At 34.7% G+C, this 22139-nt stretch overlaps 2 protein-coding genes across 2 annotated transcripts; both read left to right on the top strand.

Annotated features, from left to right (window-relative positions):
- The first annotated feature begins 8737 nt into the window (after positions 1-8737).
- Positions 8738-13462, top strand: LOC145631982 (endo-1,3;1,4-beta-D-glucanase-like). Its single transcript, XM_081684226.1, has 7 exons — positions 8738-9047; positions 9194-9215; positions 10301-10427; positions 11028-11118; positions 11283-11375; positions 12631-12731; positions 13134-13462. The coding sequence occupies exons 1-7, from the start codon at positions 8900-8902 to the stop codon at positions 13272-13274; spliced, it is 723 nt and encodes a 240-aa protein (XP_081540352.1). The 5' UTR covers positions 8738-8899; the 3' UTR covers positions 13275-13462.
- Positions 13463-17207: 3745 nt separating this feature from the next.
- On the top strand, positions 17208-22078 carry LOC145630525 (endo-1,3;1,4-beta-D-glucanase-like). Its single transcript, XM_081682784.1, has 7 exons — positions 17208-17355; positions 17586-17607; positions 20105-20231; positions 20350-20440; positions 20577-20669; positions 21329-21432; positions 21705-22078. Exons 1-7 carry the CDS (start codon positions 17208-17210, stop codon positions 21843-21845), a joined length of 726 nt encoding a protein of 241 aa, XP_081538910.1. The 3' UTR covers positions 21846-22078.
- The last annotated feature ends 61 nt before the right edge of the window (positions 22079-22139 follow it).

The raw sequence follows: 22139 nt of genomic DNA, 5'->3' as shown, positions 1-22139 counted from the left end.
ATATTTGTGATTATTGCTTACATTGTGTTATAGGAAGAGATTTACATGTAGATCTAATTTAATCAGAGAATTAAATTCGAGCAAAAATGATTGAAAAATCAAAGTAGGAAGAGGTATTATATCTTTATTAATCGTTTATAATTATTAAGTTTTTTATAAAAGTTTTTATTAATTAATTTTATGATTAAAACAAACTTTTTGTGATTTAATTAGTCAGCTTAATGAAGTCATCAAATTAATTTAATTTTTATTTTTAATTACAGGGTGATTACATTCATGCCGCAGTTAAAGCCAACTTTGTACAATTTCGTCCAAGATTAGTTGAAAGAAAATTTTACTCCATTAAATACTTTTCAATCGTTACAAATAAGAAGCAATATTGCATACAATTACAACAAAATGATAAATACTATTGTTCGGGCAATTGGGGACGATGAAATAATGATTTAATTTTCAAAATACTATTGTTCGGGCAATTGGGGACGATGAAAATACTATTGTTCGGGCAATTGGGGACGATGAAAAAATTCCAATGCATAGATTTGATTTTGTACAATTATAATTTTTAGATCAATTTCACAACAATTTTTCACTTCATGGTAAATATATTGATTTATTTTATAAGACTATAAAGATTAATTTTATATAAATTTATTTTTGCTAACATGTTTTATTTATCCATTTTGATTAGATGGAAGAGATATGTGCGTGAACGAAGTTGGTGATTCTATCAAATAAATGATAAATAGTAGACATGTTTATAATATTTTTTTTAAAAAAAAACAACAAATAATGATTTAGGATTTAAATTATTTAGAAAATAAGAAAATTATCTTTTCACATTAAAGATTTAAACCTAATATGTAACCAATAAAATATCATATTTACAATGTTTTTTTTTTTGAAAGATATCATATTTCAATTTATTCATATTTTTAAATCTAATTGTCATATAATGAACAACCACAAATAAAATACAAAACAACAATAAATAAATAAATAAATAAATAAAGTCGCATTATAAATTACATTAGAAAAAAAATATACTTTTGTAATAGGCAATAACAATGTGAATTGCTAAATCGCGTCCGGTATTTACCAGGTAACGTCCGTATTTTAACACGATCTTACAAACATGCCCCCTTTTAATTTTACCCTAATTTACTATTACCCTAATTTACTTCTACCCCTTATAAATTTACCCTATTTTATTTTCACCACACCGGCCACCAAACAGCCACCACCACCAGGCGCCATCCACCATCCACGACTTGAATTATTATTTTTTTTAAAGAAAAAACTTTTGTCAACAACAATTTGCACAAGGGGTGAATGGACGAGTTTACGGAATTGCAGTCGCCGCCGGAGAGGTCACCTGTGCGTACGGAATCGGTGAATTTTTAGACCTTTTTTTTTTTTTTTCGTAATTGCCAGAGGAACGCCTGATATTTTAGAATCTACCTAAAAACATTCTAAAATTTCAGGCGTTCCTACCTGTGTTCGCCTGAAATTTTAGAATGTTCCACGGTAGATTCTAAAATTTCAGGCGTTCCTCTGGCTTCATATTTGAAACGCTTAGAAATGTAGTCTCATCCATAGGACATACTAAATTATCAGACGAACAATGGTAGGATCGTCTGAAATTTTAGAATGTACCACGAAAGATTCTAAAATATTAGGCGTTTCTCCCGTGGTACATTCAAACTTTTCAGGCGTTTCCTGTCTGTTTTGATTTTATTATTATTAGGTTATTTAAATATTATTATATCATTATTATTATATGATTTCATGGGTTCTTAAGTAGTTTGTTTTGTGGTTATAGGATTCAGAATTAGAAAATGGCGGTAATGGTGTGAATTACAGTGGCCATTTTCAAACTGACACTGTGTTTCCTACTTTTGATGCTGCTGTTGAATGGGAGAAAGATATTTCACGAACAATCGGATTTTTATTCGTCTCATCGTCGTACAAAAAAACCACCGATGGTCGGTCGTATCGATATTTGGCTTGCGATCGCAGTCGAAAGAAAAGGCCAAGAGATTTGGAGAATGTGATTCGCAAGGACACTAAAACTAAGTCCGTTGGGTGTCCTTTCTACATCAAGATTTATTATGAGAGAAGCACCAATGGTTGGAGGATCCGTGCTAAAAATGATGTAACCGGCACCCATAATCATCCATTCATTGTGTATCCTGAAGGTCATCGACAAATCAGCGGTCTTAGTGCAGGTGCAAAACAGGTTGTGCGTAACTTAACGAGGTCAAAGGTTGCGCCTCGTAATATCATGACAACCATTATTGAGCAATTTCCTGAAGATCATCCAAACATCAGGCATATCTACAATTGTAGAAGTGACATTAGAATGGAGGAGTCTGAAGGAAGAGGAGTGGTTCAACAATTTCTGCATTTGGCTAGAGAGAGTCGCTACATTTACTGGGTTATGGTTGATGACATCGGCGTTTTACAGCATGCATTCATGGTGCATCCGATCACGTGCAACTTGTTACGCACATATTCGTACGTGATTGGTATGGACTCTACATACAAGACAAACAGATACGGCATGCCATTCTTTGAGATAGTTGGGGTTACACCGACAAATCAAAATTTTCTTATTGGATATGTCTTCATGAGAAACGAGACACAGGCTAGTTATCGATGGGTGCTTTAGAGATTGAGGGATTTGATTGGATACCAACGGGAGCCATCAGTGTTCTTAACTGACCGTGAGCTTGGACTTTGTGCAGCATTGAAAGCTGAGTTTCCCCACACTACGCATTTACTTTGTAGGTGGCACATTAATAAGGACGTTGAAGCTTATGTGACTGGATTGTTCAAGGACAAGACGGTGGGTGCAAAGTTCAAAAATGGTAGATGGAATCGAGTCATGAATGCTACATCTGAGCCGGAATATGAGTTAGCCTTGCAGAGATTGAAAACAAGTTGGGCTCGGTATCCGAAAGTTGTGGAATACGTTGAGACTACCTGGCTCCCTCATAAAGAGAAATTTGTGACGTGTTGGACGAACAGAGTTCTGCACTTTGGTAATGTTTGTACATGTAGGGTTGAGAGTCAGCACTCGGCAGTCAAGAGTTGGATGGAATCATCAACTGGTTCTTTGGATACGGTATGGGCTCGAGTACATTGCCAGATTGGAAATCAGATTGTTGGAATACGTAACGCTTTAGAGGCTAGTAGATCTAAAGTAGGTGAGAAGTACAGGCACATGCCGTTGCAGCGGCTGAATCAAAAGGTTTCTCATCATTGTTTGTCTGTTCTTTACAATGAGATAGAAAGAATGAGAGGGTTAAGTTATGAGGTGCATGAGCGTTGCGGTTGTGCTCTACGGATCACCCATGGGATACCATGTGCTTGCCAGATTCATGATTCAATGCGTGATAAGAAGGGGTTGTATTGCAACCAAATTCATCCATTTTGGCAGAGCCTTGTCATTGGTGATGGTGTTGATATTCTGGAATTCGTCGACGAGTCGGCAGAAGAAGCAGCACATTTTCGTTCACTTGTCGACGAGGTTTTGGCTAGTGACCCTGTTACAGTTCGAAATGTTTCTCGCATCATTGAAGATGAATTGCATCCGAATCATTCAGATCTTGAAGAGCCAGAAGTGAATCACTCAACACGGGGTCGTCCACATGATCATTCAACTAGGCGTAACCATAGCCATTTTGAGAATGTTGAGCGGAACAGTAGCGGTCGTAGAGGGAGAAGGTCGGGCCAACATAGTTCAAGGCAAAACCGTCAAACTGAATCCGGTATATATATATATATATATATTTTTATATATATATTTTTCTACCAATTATGAATTTTATATTAATTTATTTTCTACCCATAACGAATGTGTATTTTTTTCAAGAGGAAATGGATTCAACATTGAACAATGTAGGTACGCTCGCTTGCTTCCCGGACATATATTGCCTTACATAACCGGGTGGAATGATGTCATTGGTGATGGTAATTGCGGCTTTCGTTAAGTTGCCGCCTTCTTCATGGATCAAGAGCAATGGAGGTTAGCTCGACAATTCATGGCTAATGAGATAACTGGTTATCCGCACTTATACAGGAGGATTTATTACGAGGCAGGTGGTTTGGATTTTGAGATACAATGTATTCGTTGGAGCGGTGACCCATGTGGGGAAAGACATTGGATGGTAGCCTTTCAGGATTTGTACGTAATTGCTACCTTATACAATGCAACCGTGATTTGTTATGGTATTGGACAGACACCAACGAGCTACTATCCGTGCATCACTGTGTTACCGTTGCGGGCCCCCGACAATGCTACTGCACCAACTCGAGAGTTTGTTATAGCAACTGTTGGTGGGTCTCATTTTATACTTTTGCAGCTTGACCAAAACCATCCGATTCCCCCGATTGCAAATGTTTGGTACCGGGCTCGTGAACCTAGCGTTATTGGATGGGAGCAACGATACCAACATAGAATTAGTTTGTGGGAAAGATTAGTCGCAACTTGATAGATGTAATGCGTTGATTTCTTTTGTCTGCACTTTGATTATTATTATTATTATTATTATTATTATTATTATTATTATTATTATTATTATTATTATAAGTTAGCATGCCAAAAATAATTATAAAAAAACACTAACAAGTAAAGTGCTAATGTCCGTACAAATATTAAAAGTGTCCGATTACAATCATAAAAACAAAATAATAAAAGTGTCCAACTAACAATTAAACTGTTCAACTAAGAATAAAATTGTCTAGCGTAACTCAAATCATAACCCACGCATAACATCCCAATCATGAAGGGCCTGTGTAGCCATGGCCTTAGTCTCACGGGACATGGGCCCATGCGACTCAGCTAGTGCACGCTGTGTGAAATCAACGAAGCGTCCAACCCACTGTAAACAATATAAAATGTTTAAAAAATCAATACAATTAATAAAATACTAGATAATAAATACAAGGCTAAAGGAAAATGTACTTACATAATCAGTATTGGTCCTCTCGGGAAGACCGTGACCCTGAGGTACGTCAGGGGGTGACACACGAGGGTGAGAGTATCTGACCAACCATGGAATGTAATCGTCCGTGCATGTAGGACTGCCGCGACTGAGTCTAGTGTAGCGAGCCACTGGTAGACAATACGCAACAAATTGAATAAAGCTCTCCCACATGTGTATGGACGTCTCAGCCGGGAACTCAACACTATACATCTTAACCTTCTTCGGTCTCTTGGCCTTCTCGGGCCTAATGGGGTACCTAGGTATACCTTGTACTAACCCAAGCTGTCTGACAACTCGATCAGGCATATACGGCTCAATGATGTTGCGATACCGTAAAAATCCCGAGAACAACGTCGTAGGAACAACACTGGCAGGGTCAGGTCCGTAAGGCAGCCAGTTTACCTGCATAATCAAACAATAAATTAGTCACATAAGAGTAACGCGATACAAATCACAACTAAATAATAAATTTCATATTTACCTCAATGTCAGTCAACACGTCAAGTCGAGCACGAAAAGCATAAAGCCGATCTGGGCTCTTCGGTGGCGAACCAACATCCCATAACAATGCACGTGGACGTCCAGGCTCCCTAGTCAGAGTGCCCTGCTGAGGGCGAAAGCATGGAAAATACTCATAAATCCACGCTTGAAGAAGCGTGAGACAACCAGAGATGGAATCACAATCTGCCCGTGAGGCCTGCCCCAACTGACGGTACAAATACGCTAAAGTAGCAGAGCCCCATGAGTAGGAACTAGTGACAAATGTACCCTCGACAGGCTGAAGCTCATGGATGATGGAGGGATGAAGTCTATTACCACTCTTGTCCACAAAGAGTGATGAACCTAGTAAAATCCACAAAAAGGACACCACGTAGATATCAAGGGGCCTCTCAACATTGAAGGTCGTCTCGAGGACCCTCGAAGAAAGCGCGCCACTAGGCGCATAAGTGGGTTTACGTAGCTCCTCGACAGGCAAATCCATCATGAACGCACAATACTGTCGTAACTGTAGGGGGTCCATAACAGTAGAAACCATAGTACCATCTACAGAGATCCCAAGGATATGATACACGTCATGTAACATGATAGTCATCTCACCGAACGGCAAATGAAAGCTGTTAGTGTCTGGCTGCCATCTCTCCACGAATGCTGAAATCAAGGGCCAGTCGAGGTGCTGATACATAATACCAGGAAGATGTGATAGCCCGCTCTGATCTATCGGGGCTAATGTCTCTGGTAATAACGACTGTCGCAACTGATCTAGTGCAGTGCACATCTTTCTCCTACTCATACATCTCAAAACACCTTGCTCCACACCACCCCAAATTGCAGCTGCAACATGACCACCATAGCTAGGAATAACACTACCATCCTCTGGACCACCGGCCATCGGCGTACTCACTAACCAGCTGTCTTGTATCAGAGTCCGACTACGACTAGTCTCCTGAGTACTTACAAATCTACCATCAGCACCCCTATTTGTATGAATAATGTCATCAGCCTCCTCCTCATCGTCATCGCCCGATAAACCCTGTTCTCCTATGTACGAGTACTCGGGACCCAGTGACTCACCCTCCTCCTGGTCAGACTCGAAACCCGACCCATCCCTCTGAGACCTTGAATGATGACTCTGTGCTGCGGAGGTTGAACTCGCCATATTAGCATTAGGGACTAGTCCCGTCTCAGTACGAGGCTGAAAACGATATCGGTCTCTCTCCCTCCTAATTGACGCGTTCAAGCGCCGTGATACAACGTGTCGTGTTCCTGAACCCTCAATCTTAATTTTTTGCAAAAGGTAATTAAAATAAGTCTAATTTTAGTTCATAATAATAATAATTATACTAATAATAATAATTAGAATAATAATAAAAATAATAATAATAATAATATATAACATCAAAACAATAATAATAATAACAACAATAACACTTGTGGCAACATTTTATTACATCCATTCCAATTTTATTGCATCCATTCCCCCTCTTTCAAAATTGAATCAACTGCCTGTTTTAATTTTACAATGCCATATCATGAACCATCACACTAATACATTTACAAACCCCTCCGCCCTATCTGAAATTCCATCTATTCTAGTTTTACTCGACATTTTTACACTGCTGTTGACTAAAATAATTACTTCCTGCATCCCACATTATTTTGCACCTTTGTCTTTGGCACAAGATGATGAATTGGGGTTGGAATATTAGTACAGAAGCAAGAGACTATTACTTGAAAAGTCGAGTGTGCAATTATTTTGGGACTCCAAAAAAATGCAAGTTTACAAAACAATATGGGACTAAGGAAAAAGTATCATGAATCAGGTAATGTGCCTCTAAAAACAGAGCTTTGCTATATTGGTATCAACTACTTTCAGTAAAGAATCAGGACTATAACTTGACCCTCAGCTATTGAGGCATGTCACATTTAACAATGCATATTTCTAATTATACATTTTTTTTGTATAAACTGAAGTTGTTCTAAATTCTAATAGCTCATTTTGACCATCAGTAAAACTATAATTGCTCATTTTTTTTGACATCAACAACAATATAATAACAATAACAGCAACAGCAATCTATCGAGTTATACAACAACAACAATATATCGAGTAATACAGCAACAACAACAACAAAAACAACCACATATGAAAAAATAGTTTTTTAAAAAAAAAATAAATAAATAAAACGCCCAGAGATTTAGAATCTCTAGGCTACGAACGCCTGGAATTTTAGGATCTCCGGCCGTATGTTCGAAAATTCCAGGCGTTCGTGTTTCGTCTGGGATTTTCGAACTTACGCCAGAGATCCGGAAATTCCGGGCGTTTCTAGCCTCGAGATTCCAGATCTCCAGGCGTTTCTCAACCTCGACGGAAAATAAAAAAAAAAAAGAAACGGCTCACCTGTTCGCCGGAGACGATGCCTTTTCCTCTCTGATTTCCAGACATTTGCGCCACCCTTGAACCGTCAACCCTTAAATTTCTTACAAAAAAAAAAATTCTTGGTGGTTGATGATGGTGATAAACGGTGGTTGTAGTCTTGTGGATGATAATGGGGGGTTGAATTTGGGGGAAAGAGAAACGGTGGTGATAAACGGTGGTTGTGGATGATAAACGGTGGTTGATGATGGTGATAAACGGTGGTTGTGGATGATAATGGGGGGTTGAATTTGGGGGAAAGAGAAAGGGTAGGTGAAAAGGGTGAAGAGAGAGAAAGGTAAAAGTTTAAAGAAAAGGTTTTCATGGGTTATTTAAGGGAGGGTATTTTAGTATGTATTTTTTAAAATACGGGCATTACCCGGTAAATACCGGACGTGATTTAGTACCCCCCATAACAATTTAATTAAATTATTATGTATTTTTTGTTTGAAATTATTAAATAGTAAATATAAATTAAATAATTATTAAAAAAAAACTTAGAATTTATACGAAAATATCTTTTTTTGAGATTTATATATGAAAAACCTATGCATCGCACGGGCTTTCATCTAGTTTAAGAGTTAATTTTGCAACATTTCACCACAATCCTTCAAAACCCAACTCTTAATTCTCATACACTGTCCCTTTTTTTATTTGGCATCCAAACAACTTCCACCTTTCTTAAAAAAATAAATCTCCAAATAAAAACTTCCACTTCATATATTTGAAATATAATTGTGTTATTAGATATTTTTTTTTATATAGACTCTAATTTATTGTCGTTTTTGTTTTAAAAATGAACCTTGGCTGTCTTGCTTAACAAGAATCAAAGCAAAGGACTTTCTAGAAAGGGACCGAATATTTGAATTATCCGACTTAATATCCTCCATATATTTCCCAACAGCTCAGCTCCAACACCATTACTACAAACCCAGATCATACTTCTCTGATTCCCACTCCAAATTTGTGCATTCAAAACAAAAATCATCGAAAAATGTCAGGGCCACAATGTTGCGAAAATCCCCCTGCTTTGAACCCAAGCAGTGGAACTGGGCATGTTGAAGAAATTGGTGGTCTTAAATCATATGTTTCTGGCACTTCTGATTCCAAGCTTGCTGTTCTTTTCATCTCTGATGTTTATGGTAATTTGTATTAAATAATAAATACCCATTTCTATTTTATTGTTGTTTCGATCATTTTGATCTTATAATTGTTTGTTTTGAAAATATGTAGTGGAATTTGTTATCAATTTTTGTGGGTAGTAATCGTTTCTTCTTTGTTTTTGCAGGATTTGAAGCTCCAAATTTGAGGTATAATAACTGAAATTTTAATACTTGGCTGAATTATTAATTTCTAGTTTTTTGGTGATGATTTTATTTATGTTTGCAAAATTAGGAAGATAAAATTTTCTAATTGATCTTTTCTTATCATTGTAGTGAATTATATTATACTCGTATTTAAATAGTAGTGAATTATTGATCAGTACAGGTCATCATCATCCGTTGTCAAAATTTCTCCACAGTGTTGGAATGAGTTTAAGTTGGCTTAATTAAATCTTAGTGAATGATTGATTAGTACAAAGTCAGAAGAATGAGTTCTTTTGGGAAATCCAATCATGTTTGGATTTTTAAGGCTTAGACAGATTATTGTGTTTGTCATGTAGTTTAATATGCCTTTTTGGTTTTGTCATACTCGTATGAAATGATAGTTTCTATGATCATTGTCTATAGTCCGAAATCGTTACTCGTAAGTGCTTGTTTGATTGACATGAGAATTTTCCATTAGAAGTTGTATGAGATGTTACTTCCCTTGTAGAGTTCCACTGAATTTATATTAACATGTTCGGTTGACATCATGGGAATGTAAAATTTGATTGACCAAAAGGAGGTTTGGAATTTCCTATGGTTTTTGGGTAATTCAAATTCTCATTCCTATTTTTATTTAGTTTATCCACTAATAACAATTACCCATTCTCCAAAACATCTTGTATTCGTGTTGCCCTCAATATATTTTGTTCTTCCTTAATTTATACTCCGTAAGTTTCTTTGATGTAAATGTGCAATGTGCATTTATAATCATTGGAAAGGTTGGTTGTGAATCCATGGCTATTTCTTTTCTTCTTTCTGATTTTTTTTTCCCAGGTATTTATAGTGGTTGGGCAGTCTGAAGTTATATGAGTTCTGTCACTCTGTGTTAATTTGTTATTGGAAAGTACATGTTTTAGCCTGCTTTTACCACACATGCAACCTCATAGACTATAATTCAGTTTGAAATTTTTTTGGAGTATGATAGCCCATTAGCCCTCTGATTGCATCATGTTGGTGTAACTGGTGCTGATTCTTAATGTGTACTTTTTCCACCATTGAACACTGACATCAACAGCATAACCCTACAGGAAGCTCGCCGACAAAGTTGCTGCTGCTGGTTATTATGCTGTTGTCCCTGATTTCCTCCATGGGGATCCTTACAATCCTGAAAACACTGACAGACCGATACAAGCTTGGATAAAGGACCATGGGGCGGTAAGTCTGTGTTTGTGTTTTATTCTGGTTTAAGTGAATGGAAGGTAACACAGTATGGATTAGCCAGCGATGAACTCGTAACTACCAGGATGTTGCCACTTGCCAGTAGCTTATAATCCTAACTCTAACTCTAGCTATTGTTATTTTATTTTTGCTAACATCTGATCATTTCTTATAGTTACATTCGTGATATCATGGTTAGCCATCAATTCTGGTTTACTCTTGTTTTTACCCTTGATCTATTAGAAAATTATTGCCACATTAATCCAACCTCTATGATTAGGATGTAACACGATTTTACTAGAAATTCCCTACAAAAGTTACACCATTTTGGCACCTAAATCAATCATTGTTGCATTGACACAATCTTTATAATAAGGATATAAAATGAATTTTTAATCTTTCTATGTAAGTTGGGTCACTTAAACATATCCAATTATAAACCTTTAGGATATAACAAGTTTTCTAGACATCCAAAATAGTATATACATGACCTATAATTACCAAGCAAAGGGATTAAGATATATTTATATTTTATACTGTTTGTGGTCATTGTGGGTATGGCTCTGACATGTATGCATATCAATTCATTTCTTTTAGGACAAAGGATGTGAAGAGGCTAAGCCGGTAATTGAATCTCTGAAGCAGAAAGGTATATCTAAGATAGGAGCAGTTGGCTTTTGTTGGGGAGGTAAGATTTCATCTTTTCATTCATTTGCAATGCAGCAATGCCTTCTACTCATATGTGACTAGTATTTATAATCTGATGCTCAATTCTATGTAGACACTGCATGCCAAAAATTTTACTCACTTGTTTTTTCTCTCCTTGTGATCTTAATCATTTACTCAATTTAGCCAAAGTGGTTGTGCAATTAGCACAAACTGATGAATATATACAAGCAGCAGCGCTCCTACACCCTTCATTTGTTACCGTGGATGATATCAAAGGTAAGGTTCAATTTAGCATGCAGTTTATTTATCTTATAATGATGCTTTATTATCATTAATGTTCTTTATAAACCTGCAATCTCTGTTCACATTTTGATTTTTGTACTACTTTGTATTTTGTTCACGCCACTACGGTATACCACGAGGAAGGGTTTTTTTTTTATGGAAATGTTGTGTTGGTGCTTACATCATTTGGTTTTAGAATTAGGAGCAGTCTTTGACCATTCAATATTGGACACCTGCTCCTTGACTTGCAAAGATCTCCATTGATGAATGTATAAAACAGTCCTTAGTTCTGAAAGAAGGATAATTGAATCCCTTCTCAACCTTTTCACATGAAGCCTGCAAACTCCATCCTTAATGTATACTATGATTGTGTATCTGTATGTTTGTGTGTACATTTTTTGTCCTGATATATTTTTCTTGCAGTGTCTTTTAAACAACTCAAAATGAATTACAAGTTGAACCCCTAATGGTGAATGATACTTCTATCTATTCCATTTCCATACCCACACTAGCAAGTAGCAAGTGACACTGCTTGTGTGCCCCTTCTTTGCAGTTTCTGGTGCAACTATCCCATAATTGGTACTCCTTTCCCCACTCCTTGTTGTGCTCCCATGAAATGGCATTTTGACTGCTCCTGTCCAACCATCTAAAAAGAAATAATACTCACAACATATCTCAATTTCCCCTAGCATATCAATCAATCAATCAATCAAAGCCTTAATCCCAAAAGTGGGGTCGGCTAACATGAACCAAATTTGATTATTCCGTGTAGTCATCAACATAAATCTTTCTCCTCCATCCCTTACGATCCAAAACTTCATCCTCACGTAAATCCATGCACTTCATATCCTTCCTCACTCCTTCCAACCAAGTCATCTTTGGTCTCCCTCTTCCTCGTTTAATCCCTCCATGGTCCCACTCTTCCACTCTTCGCACCGGTGCACCCTCGGGTCTCCGTCTTACATGTCCAAACCAACGCAGACGATTTTCCCTTAATTTATCTACAATGCCCGCCACACCTACTTTCTTGCGAATAACCTCATTTCTGATTCTAGTTCTGTATTTGAAAGAGGAGAGGTTATTTTTTTATTTTTTATTTTTTATAAATTTTATTTGCATTTGTCACCAGGGGATTTATTATTTCACTGTGGTCTTGGTTTTCATCTGTATGTAAATCTTGGGTCAATTAAACCTTAAAAATATACAGAGACTGAATTTGCTTGGTACTTTGTTGTTCAAACTGTGTTAGGTGTGAAGGTACCTATAACTGTTCTTGGGGCTGAGGTTGATCATATGTCTCCACCTGAGCTCGTGAAGCAATTTGAGGAGGCCTTGAATGCCAAGCCTGAGGTATGGAGACTGTCACTCTTTGCGTTGAACTTTCTCTTTGATTTGTATTTGGTGTTGGGTTAATGGAAGTATATTTGAGCAAGTTTAGTGCTGCTAATTGGATTTCCTCAACAAAAGTGAATTTACCTGTTGCTTACTCTTCCTTATTTTTTGCCTCCTTACTCATACTTGCTCACAAAAAGGTCATCATCCATCAAATGAAACAAAGAGGGCCTACATGTACATTGAATTCTTGATAATCTGCAAGAATTTCATTAATTTCAGACTTGAGCCGAAAATGCTACCCTGAAATAATGAAATATTATGTTTTGACTTTATGCTCTGCAGAAGTCTAAAGTTTCTGTTTTTTTTTTTTTTTTGACGAGAGAAGTCTAATGTTTCTTGCTTGTTAATTTGTTATAGGTGGACAAATTCATTAAGATTTTTCCTGGAGTTTCCCATGGATGGACAGTCAGATACAAACCTGAAGATGCTGCAGTAGTCAAAGCTGCGGAGGAAGCTCACCAGGATATGTTGGGATGGTTTCAGAAGCACATAAAGTGAAGATCGTAGCTGATCTGAGTATTACACTATCAAGTGCAGTAATTAGGGCAGTATGAAATAAAATGAGCTAGATTTGAGTGATTTGTCAATACTTGCATGTTTATGTGACTATGCTGTGGAAAATCATAAAAATAAAGTTCTGCTTGTGATTAAGTAATCTTATGTGAAAATGGGTTGCATCTGGCTTATTCCTCAACTGTGATGTGAGTATATGGCACCTGTTGCCTGAATCATGTGATTCCAATTTTTTTTTCACTACAACTATTCTGTTCTCTAGCTAGGTTACTTAGGTATCACAAAATGTAAGTGTGTGGACTAGTCTACCCATCTAAACCCAAATTTAGTTTACGAAAACTATGTGTATATAGTTAAGTTCATACGGAGTATAAGAGAAGTTCAAGAAAAATAAAAAGTTGTAACAAGGGAAGTATAAATTCAAATTATAACTAAAATAAGTTTTAATAAGATTTACTCCGTAATATATTTGGATAAGTTCATGTTAATTTAGATTAAACAAATCAAGTTCAAAAAAATGGATAGAACTGAACACTCCTTAAGAAAGTGACCAAGTTACTAATAAACAAGCTCTGCAAACTTGTAAAAGTTGCAAACCTTTAAACCATGACCTTTGAAAACTAAACTAGACTAAAATAAAATTCAGGACATAATCGAGGTATATCGACAACTAACTACTTATAAAATACAAGTAATTATAATTATAATAAAATAATAAGCCAGCAAACGAGGTAAACTACTAAAGTTTTGATCATTAGTGAGTATAATTTAGTAGTGACAACGCATTTAAACAACACAAATGACAATTATTTAACCAAATAATGGGTCTTTTTGTAATTTTAGAATTAACGTGACCTTTCAGACATGGGCAACCACTTTTAATATTACTTCACATAATATATACTTAGCTAATTGCTTAGAAACCTTTGACTTTTGATTATTGAGTTAGGTATAATTTCTAAAGTAGAAGCATTAAGCATATTTACTCTTCTCTTTTATTTTTCTCTTCTTACAAACTAAATGAGGAAGACTAAGAGTGCATTCGCATTGATAATCTTGGTATGGGCTTTCATCACCCCCACTATATTTGTTCAATGGTCCTCTGTTGCTGCTCATGGTATGTCTTAGCTTTTAATCGATTGTATAGTTGAGGATTTTGTTGCTTGTGATTCATGTGTATTTTCATATTTTGATCATTGCATTGTTTTGATTTGTGCATCTATCTTGGATATGCCATTTGTGATCGAACATAAAATAATCTTGTTTTTTTTTTCAACTTTATTTAATTAGTATCCTAACGATGACAAATCTTGGAAAAAAAGGGGTAACCTTCAACTTTTATATACTCGTATTTATTTATCACATGTTCTTTATCCTTCGCATCTAATAGCTAGCTTGTATACATGCATTTTAGGTCCCTACGAAGTACGAACATCAATTATTACGATTTGCATACTTGAAACTACATACAAACATGGCTTCAATGAAGATCATTCACTGCATTAATACATTGAAGTATTACGACATGAATATTTGAACCTACATAAAGTCTTGGCTTTAAGCCTTTAAGGACTTCACATGGCATTTGTTTAGGGAGGACAATAAGGGTAGAGACTTGTAAATTGTTTTTGTGGGATTCAAACAAGGATAGGGATTTGTTCCTCATCCCAATACTTGAAGGGGTGGGAAAAAGATTATGAGGATAGTTTGTTAGGAAAAAAAAAAACTTTTTTTTTTAAGCTTAATAAACAAAAGTAAGGATTACTAACGATTAAGTTCCCTACTTGAGCTTTACTAGTTCCAACGTTATATAAGGTGCAAATAAAACTTAAGAACAACTTTCTCACAAGAAAACATGTATCATGTGAATGATAAATATATATATTTTCAGCTAATTATTAATCTTTTCATCCCAATAAATAAGTAGTCGGTTTTTTTTTTTTTTTTTTTTTTTTTTTTTGTCATATTTTCTAACATAATTTCGGCCATTGAAATTATTAATTTTCTATACGTAAAAAGATATAAAATATTTAAATTGTGAAAATATACATTAGGACTAATCTAACAATTTTACAATAAAATATTAGCTAAAAAAAATTTGTGATAAACCACATATATTTATATAGCGTAAAAGCCAAAATAAGGGCTTGTTCACATTTACTTAATTTCAGTTCAGTTTAGTTCAGTTCAGTTTAGTTCAGTTCAGCTCCTAATTTTCTTCTCTCATAAAATATTCATTTCATCTCAGTTCAGCTTCAATCAGTTCAGTTCAATTCAGCTCCAATCAATTCAGTTCAGTTCAGCTTAGTTCAATAAATGTGAACAGACCCTGAGTATGGTATTATGAGATAGACAGAATATCTAATAGTTTGTACAATAGTATGTTGTTAAACAAGACATGTTGTGTATGTCAAATTTGTGATCATTTTTTAGTGAAAATTAACATGTCATGAGCCCTTGACATTAACTTGATACATTTAATAATTGTGTGGAAACTCTCGGCATTATCCCAACCAAGAAACTTTTAATGATAGATTAGCTTTTGTATGCTAAATTTGTTTTATTGTTGTATCAATTCATGTTTAGGTAGTATACTAAATGTTTGAATATTTAATTCAAATTATGATAGTTCATGCCATCCTATTGTCTTAAAATATAGATCTAGATGGGTATTATGGTGTCATCTTAACTATTTAAACAGATGATAAATATCTTACAATAATATATTCCGTACGTACATTTTTTTTCCTTTATTTCGCACATGTACATATAAAATGTTGTAAACTTGTGTAATGATGAATGATCAGTAGCTCATAATCAGTTTACAGCCATTTGCTGGCTTATACATGTTATTATGTTAACATGTGGACAGGTGCACTGAGAGGTCAAAATCCTACCGGCCCAAAACATATTAATTTTAGATATCAACTTGTCCATCCGGATACAATAGTTTAACATACTTAAATTTAAAAATAAACCTTGATACAACTTTATCAAACCCGACTTGAATAGGGGGTGAGAATCGATCTCATAATCTCCTGCAATCGAAAGGGAAGCTCTAACCATTTGATCTATCCCTAACTCTCATATAAATGATTACTTTGAGAATATGTAATATCTTAATAAATAGAAATGGTTGCATTTTAGGGGTGAGCGTAGCAAGATACCCTGTGAAAATCTCAACACCCGGAACCGAAACTTATTACAACAATTTTATTTTTGTAAAAAAAAAAAAAAAAATAGAAATTGGAACCAGAACCTGTTAAACAGGTTCTTCAAAATTGGGAACCTGAACTGTAGGTTCTGGTTCCAAAATAGGTACATTGTCTTTCAAAGTAAGCTTAATGATTATTTGATAAACTGTTATTAAATTCAATAAAAGCTTACAACTTTAATACAGTAACACAATGTGCGTTAAATGAGCAAAATTAGAATTTTAATTTAGGAAAGATTAGGAATGAAATTATAGAATGGGGACGCCCAAAAATATTACTACCTCCGTTTTTTATTAGTTGACACGTTCTGAATTTAGCATTATTTACACACCTCCCTTTGACTATATTTTGTGATTTATATGTAAGGAAAAATATAGCTAGTTAAGTGAGATCTTTTTAGATTCGTCTCAATATATATATTTTCATAATATCAACTTTTTATAATATTTGCTTATTAATAATTAAAGATATTAATGATTTAATTTATGCATTCACAAACGTAATTAAAGAAACATGTCAACCAAAACAAATAGAGAAAGTACAACGTTGCACACTAAGCTTTGTCGTAGTTAGCTTTTGTAGCCCACTGGTTGTAAGTAGTTAGCTTGAAATGCTCTCTCTATATACAAAGCAGCTCAAAGTCTGAATTTCTATCCAGTTTATGCTTAACAAAATTTTAATAAAGAAAATTTTTTTTTTGAAAATGGCAGGGCCACAATGTTGCAAGAATCCCCCAAAATTGAACCCAAACAGTGGAGTTGGGCATGTTGAAGTTATTGGTGGCCTCAATTCATATGTCTCTGGCTCATCTCATCATCACCATGCTATCCTCCTCATTTCTGATATTTTTGGTAAGTTTTTATTTCACCCATAAATTCTAAACTTTTTTTCATTCCATTTAATTTATTAAATAAATAATCAATTTTAATTTCTTTCCTCAAACTATTTTCTTTGTCAAAGTTGTTAGTTGACTAATGTAAGTCAAAATATTGTATGTATTAAATTAAAAACAGAGGTAGCATTACATAGCGGTAATCAAAATGACTTATCATTCTCTTTGTGTCTATGTTTGTCTTGGCAGGATATGAAGCTCCAATCTTAAGGTATGTGAAAGGGAAATAATTAAGATTCAATTGCGTCTATGACAAGATGTTAATCCAAAGTTTACTAGGAATTTTTTTTATTTTATATATATATATATATATATATATATATATATATATATATATATATATATATATATAACTTAATTGTTCAAAATGTTGGATTTTTATGCTCGTTTCGCGTTAGACCCTATCTGATTCTCAGTAATTTCATAAGGTTAGCTAAATTAAAGAAAAATTTAGAAAAAAGATACTCCTAAAGTGGCACACAAGCTAACATTATACTCTATACTTTAGCTAAGTTAGGCCCTGTTTGATTCACCTTAATTTTGCTGAACTGAAATTATTTTTACTGAACTGAACTTATTTTTACTGAACTGAACTTAATTTTACTGAACTTAAATTATTTTTACCGATTTTCTATTATAATTCTTCTTTAAGAAAACTGAATTTTACTGAACTGAACTTATTTTTACTGAACTGAAATTATTTTTACTTACTGAAATTAATTTTACTGAACTGAACTTATTTTTACTGAACTGAAATTATTTTTACTTAATATTATTTTTTTAAGGTGAAAAGAACAGGGCCTTAGTTTAGTTTTTTTTTAGGAAAGCTAAGTTAGGCCCTGTTCTATTCACCTTAAAAAAATAATATTAATTAAAAATAATTTCAGTTCAGTAAAAATAATTTCAGTTCAGTAAAATTCAGTTTTCTTAAAGAAGAATTATAATAGAAAATTAGTAAAAATAATTTCAGTTCAGCAAAAATAATTTCAGTTCAGTAAAATTAATTTAAGTTCAGTAAAAATAATTTCAGTTTAGTAAAAGTAATTCCAGTTGAGCAAAATTAAGGTGAAGAGAACAGGGCCTTAGTTTAGTTTATGACAGAATTGGGAGAAAAAGTTAGCTAGTGTCGCAGAGGTGTGAAAGTACCTCCGATTCGACCCGATCCAAAACTAACTCGAAAGATATCCGATTTAGATTTATACTCGTGTGGATACAATAATTTTTTTTTTTTTTTTGAAAGAGGATACAATAAGTTCGTATGACTCAACTTAAAAAATTAACCTAATCCGAACCAACCACATCAACCCCAATCCGAATATTCGAATTGACACCTCACGCACTGTCGCTAATGGTCGAAACAATACTATTCTACTACTCCATATAAGGTAAAGAGATTCTAACAAATCTCAAGCCTTACGTGTTTTTTTTTTTTTTTTTTTTTTTTTTTTTTTTTTTTTGGTAAATGGGAATTTGGGCAATTATGGGTGGGAATAATAAAATTTGGGCAATTGTGGGTGGGAATAAGTTGTTGGGAATTAATGAGAGGGAATAAAAATTCCGTTGTGTAGTAGTTGCTAGGAATGTGTTGGCAGTTACGAAGAAATCACATCAATGCCCTTACTCACATCTTCCCAATTACTAGCCCAGTAGCCCCTTTAGGTAATACTCCATCCGTTTTTAAATACTTGCTCCATTTTTCCATGCGTTGAGTTTTAAGAGAAATTAGAGAAAGTAATAAATTATGGAGGTAGTGGGGTAGGTGGAAGAATAAAAAATTATAAAAAGCAAAGGTAGTGGAGAGAATTGGAAGATAAAAAATGTGAAATTAATAAAATATGATTTATGTTGGGTCCGCTAGGTAAGAGAAATAAATTAAATACTTCCTCCGTTATTTTATTATTGCACCGTAACGATTTGACACAAATTTTTTGGTAGTGGAAAAAAAGGATGAGACTATGGGAGAGAATGGTAGAAATACCAAGTTATCCATGTGATTGTGTGCACAAAATAAAAAGTAAGAGTTGAAAATTAAAGCAAGGGTATAATAGGTATTTATAGTATGAACACAAAAATTTCTTTTCCTAAAATGGATATGGTGCAATATATGTAACACTTTCTTAAAATGCAAGTGGTGCAATATTAAAAAAAAAAAAAAAAAAAAAAAGGAGGAAGTATTGTAAAAGCTTTCCAAATAAGGCTATGGAGCAAGTATTTAATTAAAAACGGCCAAAAAAAAGAAAGTGGAGCAACTAGGGAGTAATAAAATTGTGGGAATTGAGTGGGAGTTTCAATGCCCTTACTCACATCTTCCCAATTACTAGCCCAGTAGCCCCTTTAGGTAATACTCCATCCGTTTTTAAATACTTGCTCCATTTCTCCATGCGTGGAATATATGATGAATTTTAAAAAGTTCAGGAGTATATGGTGAATAAACAAAAAACTCAGGGACATACGGTGAATACTCATTAAATATATTCCCATTCCCACCATCTTAATCCTACAAACCAGACACCCCCTTGGAACAATTTCTTCTAGTGTCATTCTTTTGAACAATTTATTGTAGGGAAGAAAATGAATAAGAGAGAATCTTCATCATCCCCTTTGCAAAACATTTATATAATTGGTAGTAATGTACTAATCCTTATGTTGTGCTATTTGCACCATTAAACATTGACATGATTAACAACGTACTGTACTACTACGTACAGGAAACTCGCAGACAAAGTTGCTGCTGGTGGTTATTATGTAGTTGTCCCTGATTTCTTCCATGGAGATCCCTACAATCCTGATAACCCTGACAGACCGGTACAAGTTTGGATTAAAGACCATGGCGCAGTAAGTTTGTGTTTGTTATCTATGCTTGTTAAAATGGATGACATTAAGTTTGTATGTAAGTAATGTAACTATTTATGGATTTTATATCTATTTATGCATATGAATTCATTTCTTATAGGACAAAGGATACGAAGAGGCAAAGCCTGTCATCGAGTCTTTGAAGCACAAAGGTCTATGTAAGATAGGAGCAGCTGGCTTCTGTTGGGGAGGTAAGGTTTCATTATTCTTTTGTTTTTTTTTTCCACTATATTTGACTAATATTTGTAACTAGATGTATAAGTCATCACCTTACTACTCATTTGCCTTTTATTCGTGCTACAATTTTCAATCATTTGCTCGATTCAGGCAAAGTGGCTGCGCTACTAGCACAAAGTGATGAATATATACAAGCAACCGTTCTCCTACATCCTTCAGCGGTCACTGTGGACGATATCAAAGGTAAAATAATGGATGCCTAAACTATATAGATTTGTAAAAATTGTTTTATTTTGTTTATGGCGCAATGCACCTTAGATTACAATGTCTAACTTTTTGTAATGAAGGGTGGCAGGGGTACTTGCACTGTCACACCTTTGGTATATGTCAGAATTAGTATAGGTTTTTTTTTTTTTTTTTTTTTTTGGTGTTCTACCCAGTTTATCCTTTGGGCTAATCCGGATTCGGGGATCAGTTCTGGTTGGTTAGGTTTCAGTCCCCTCCCAATTGTTGTTGCGGGAAATCGAACATGGGTCCTCCCTACCAAGTGTAGTCCCAATCACCACTACACCAACAACCAATAGGGTGTACTCTTCAAAATAGATTACATAGACAAAAGATTTTCCATCAATGGAAGTACATTATGTACCTTAGTTTGAAAGATGGAGCTTTAGGGTTCACACTCATCCTTCATTCTGATCCTGCTCGAATGAAGCCCTCTAGCCGTCCTGCTCATCTATATACACGTACGAACACACATATATGTATTTTTGAATCAACAAAAGTCGTGTCTATATCCAAAAGTGTGTTCACTAGTTAATCCTTGCTAAAGTTGCAGTTGCCAAGGTGGCTCTTATAGATTAATTACCTAGTACATACAATCTTATTTGTTAATATGATAGGTGTGAAGGTACCAATTGCTATTCTTGGGGCTGAGCTCGACCAAGTATCTCCACCTGCGCTCCTGAAGCAGTTTGAAGAAGCCTTAAATGCTAAGCGCCCTAAGGTATGTCGATTATCATACTTCAATGTTAAGCCTGCTCTTCAATTGAGTTAACAATCTCTGTAGTAAAAAAGTATACTGCCTAAATGAATACTAGATCCTCGGTAATCTGCTAGAACTTCTTTAGTTTCAAAGAAGCGGTGATAATACCTGGCTTGGGTTGTATCTTATTAATAATAAAAATAAAAAATAAAATAATGTGATTTAGGAAGGGAAGTTTATTTAATGTTTTACAGAAATCTTATAAATGTAATTTGGTTGTTTATACTTCATAGGTGGATGGATATGTGAAAATATTTCCTGGAGTTGCACATGGATGGACAGTGAGATATGATACTGAAGATGCGGCTGCTGTCAAGTCTGCTAAAGAAGCCCACAAGGATATGCTAAATTGGTTTAAGAAATACATCAAATAAAAGATCTAATTATGTTATAATTATTGGGGATGTATCAAATACTATGATCATGATCTGTGACATTATATACATTGAAGAATAATCAATTTTATGTGATGACTATAAGACTATGGTTTGTTAAATCCCTTTAGTAATCCTGTTTGTTAGTATACATTCTAACAGTATGTAAGAGACAGTTCTAATTTCACTCGCTCTCTCCAATTATGTTCGTGCAACTTAATACATGCTCACAAAGTCACAATTACAGCAAATAGAAAGTACTGCCAAGGAGTACTATGTCTGTCAAGAAGACTA

This window comes from Chenopodium album, chromosome 5, assembly GCF_948465745.1.
Source record: "Chenopodium album chromosome 5, dcCheAlbu1.1, whole genome shotgun sequence".
Classification (NCBI taxonomy): domain Eukaryota; kingdom Viridiplantae; phylum Streptophyta; class Magnoliopsida; order Caryophyllales; family Amaranthaceae; genus Chenopodium; species Chenopodium album.
This window is presented reverse-complemented; position numbering and strand designations above follow the sequence as displayed.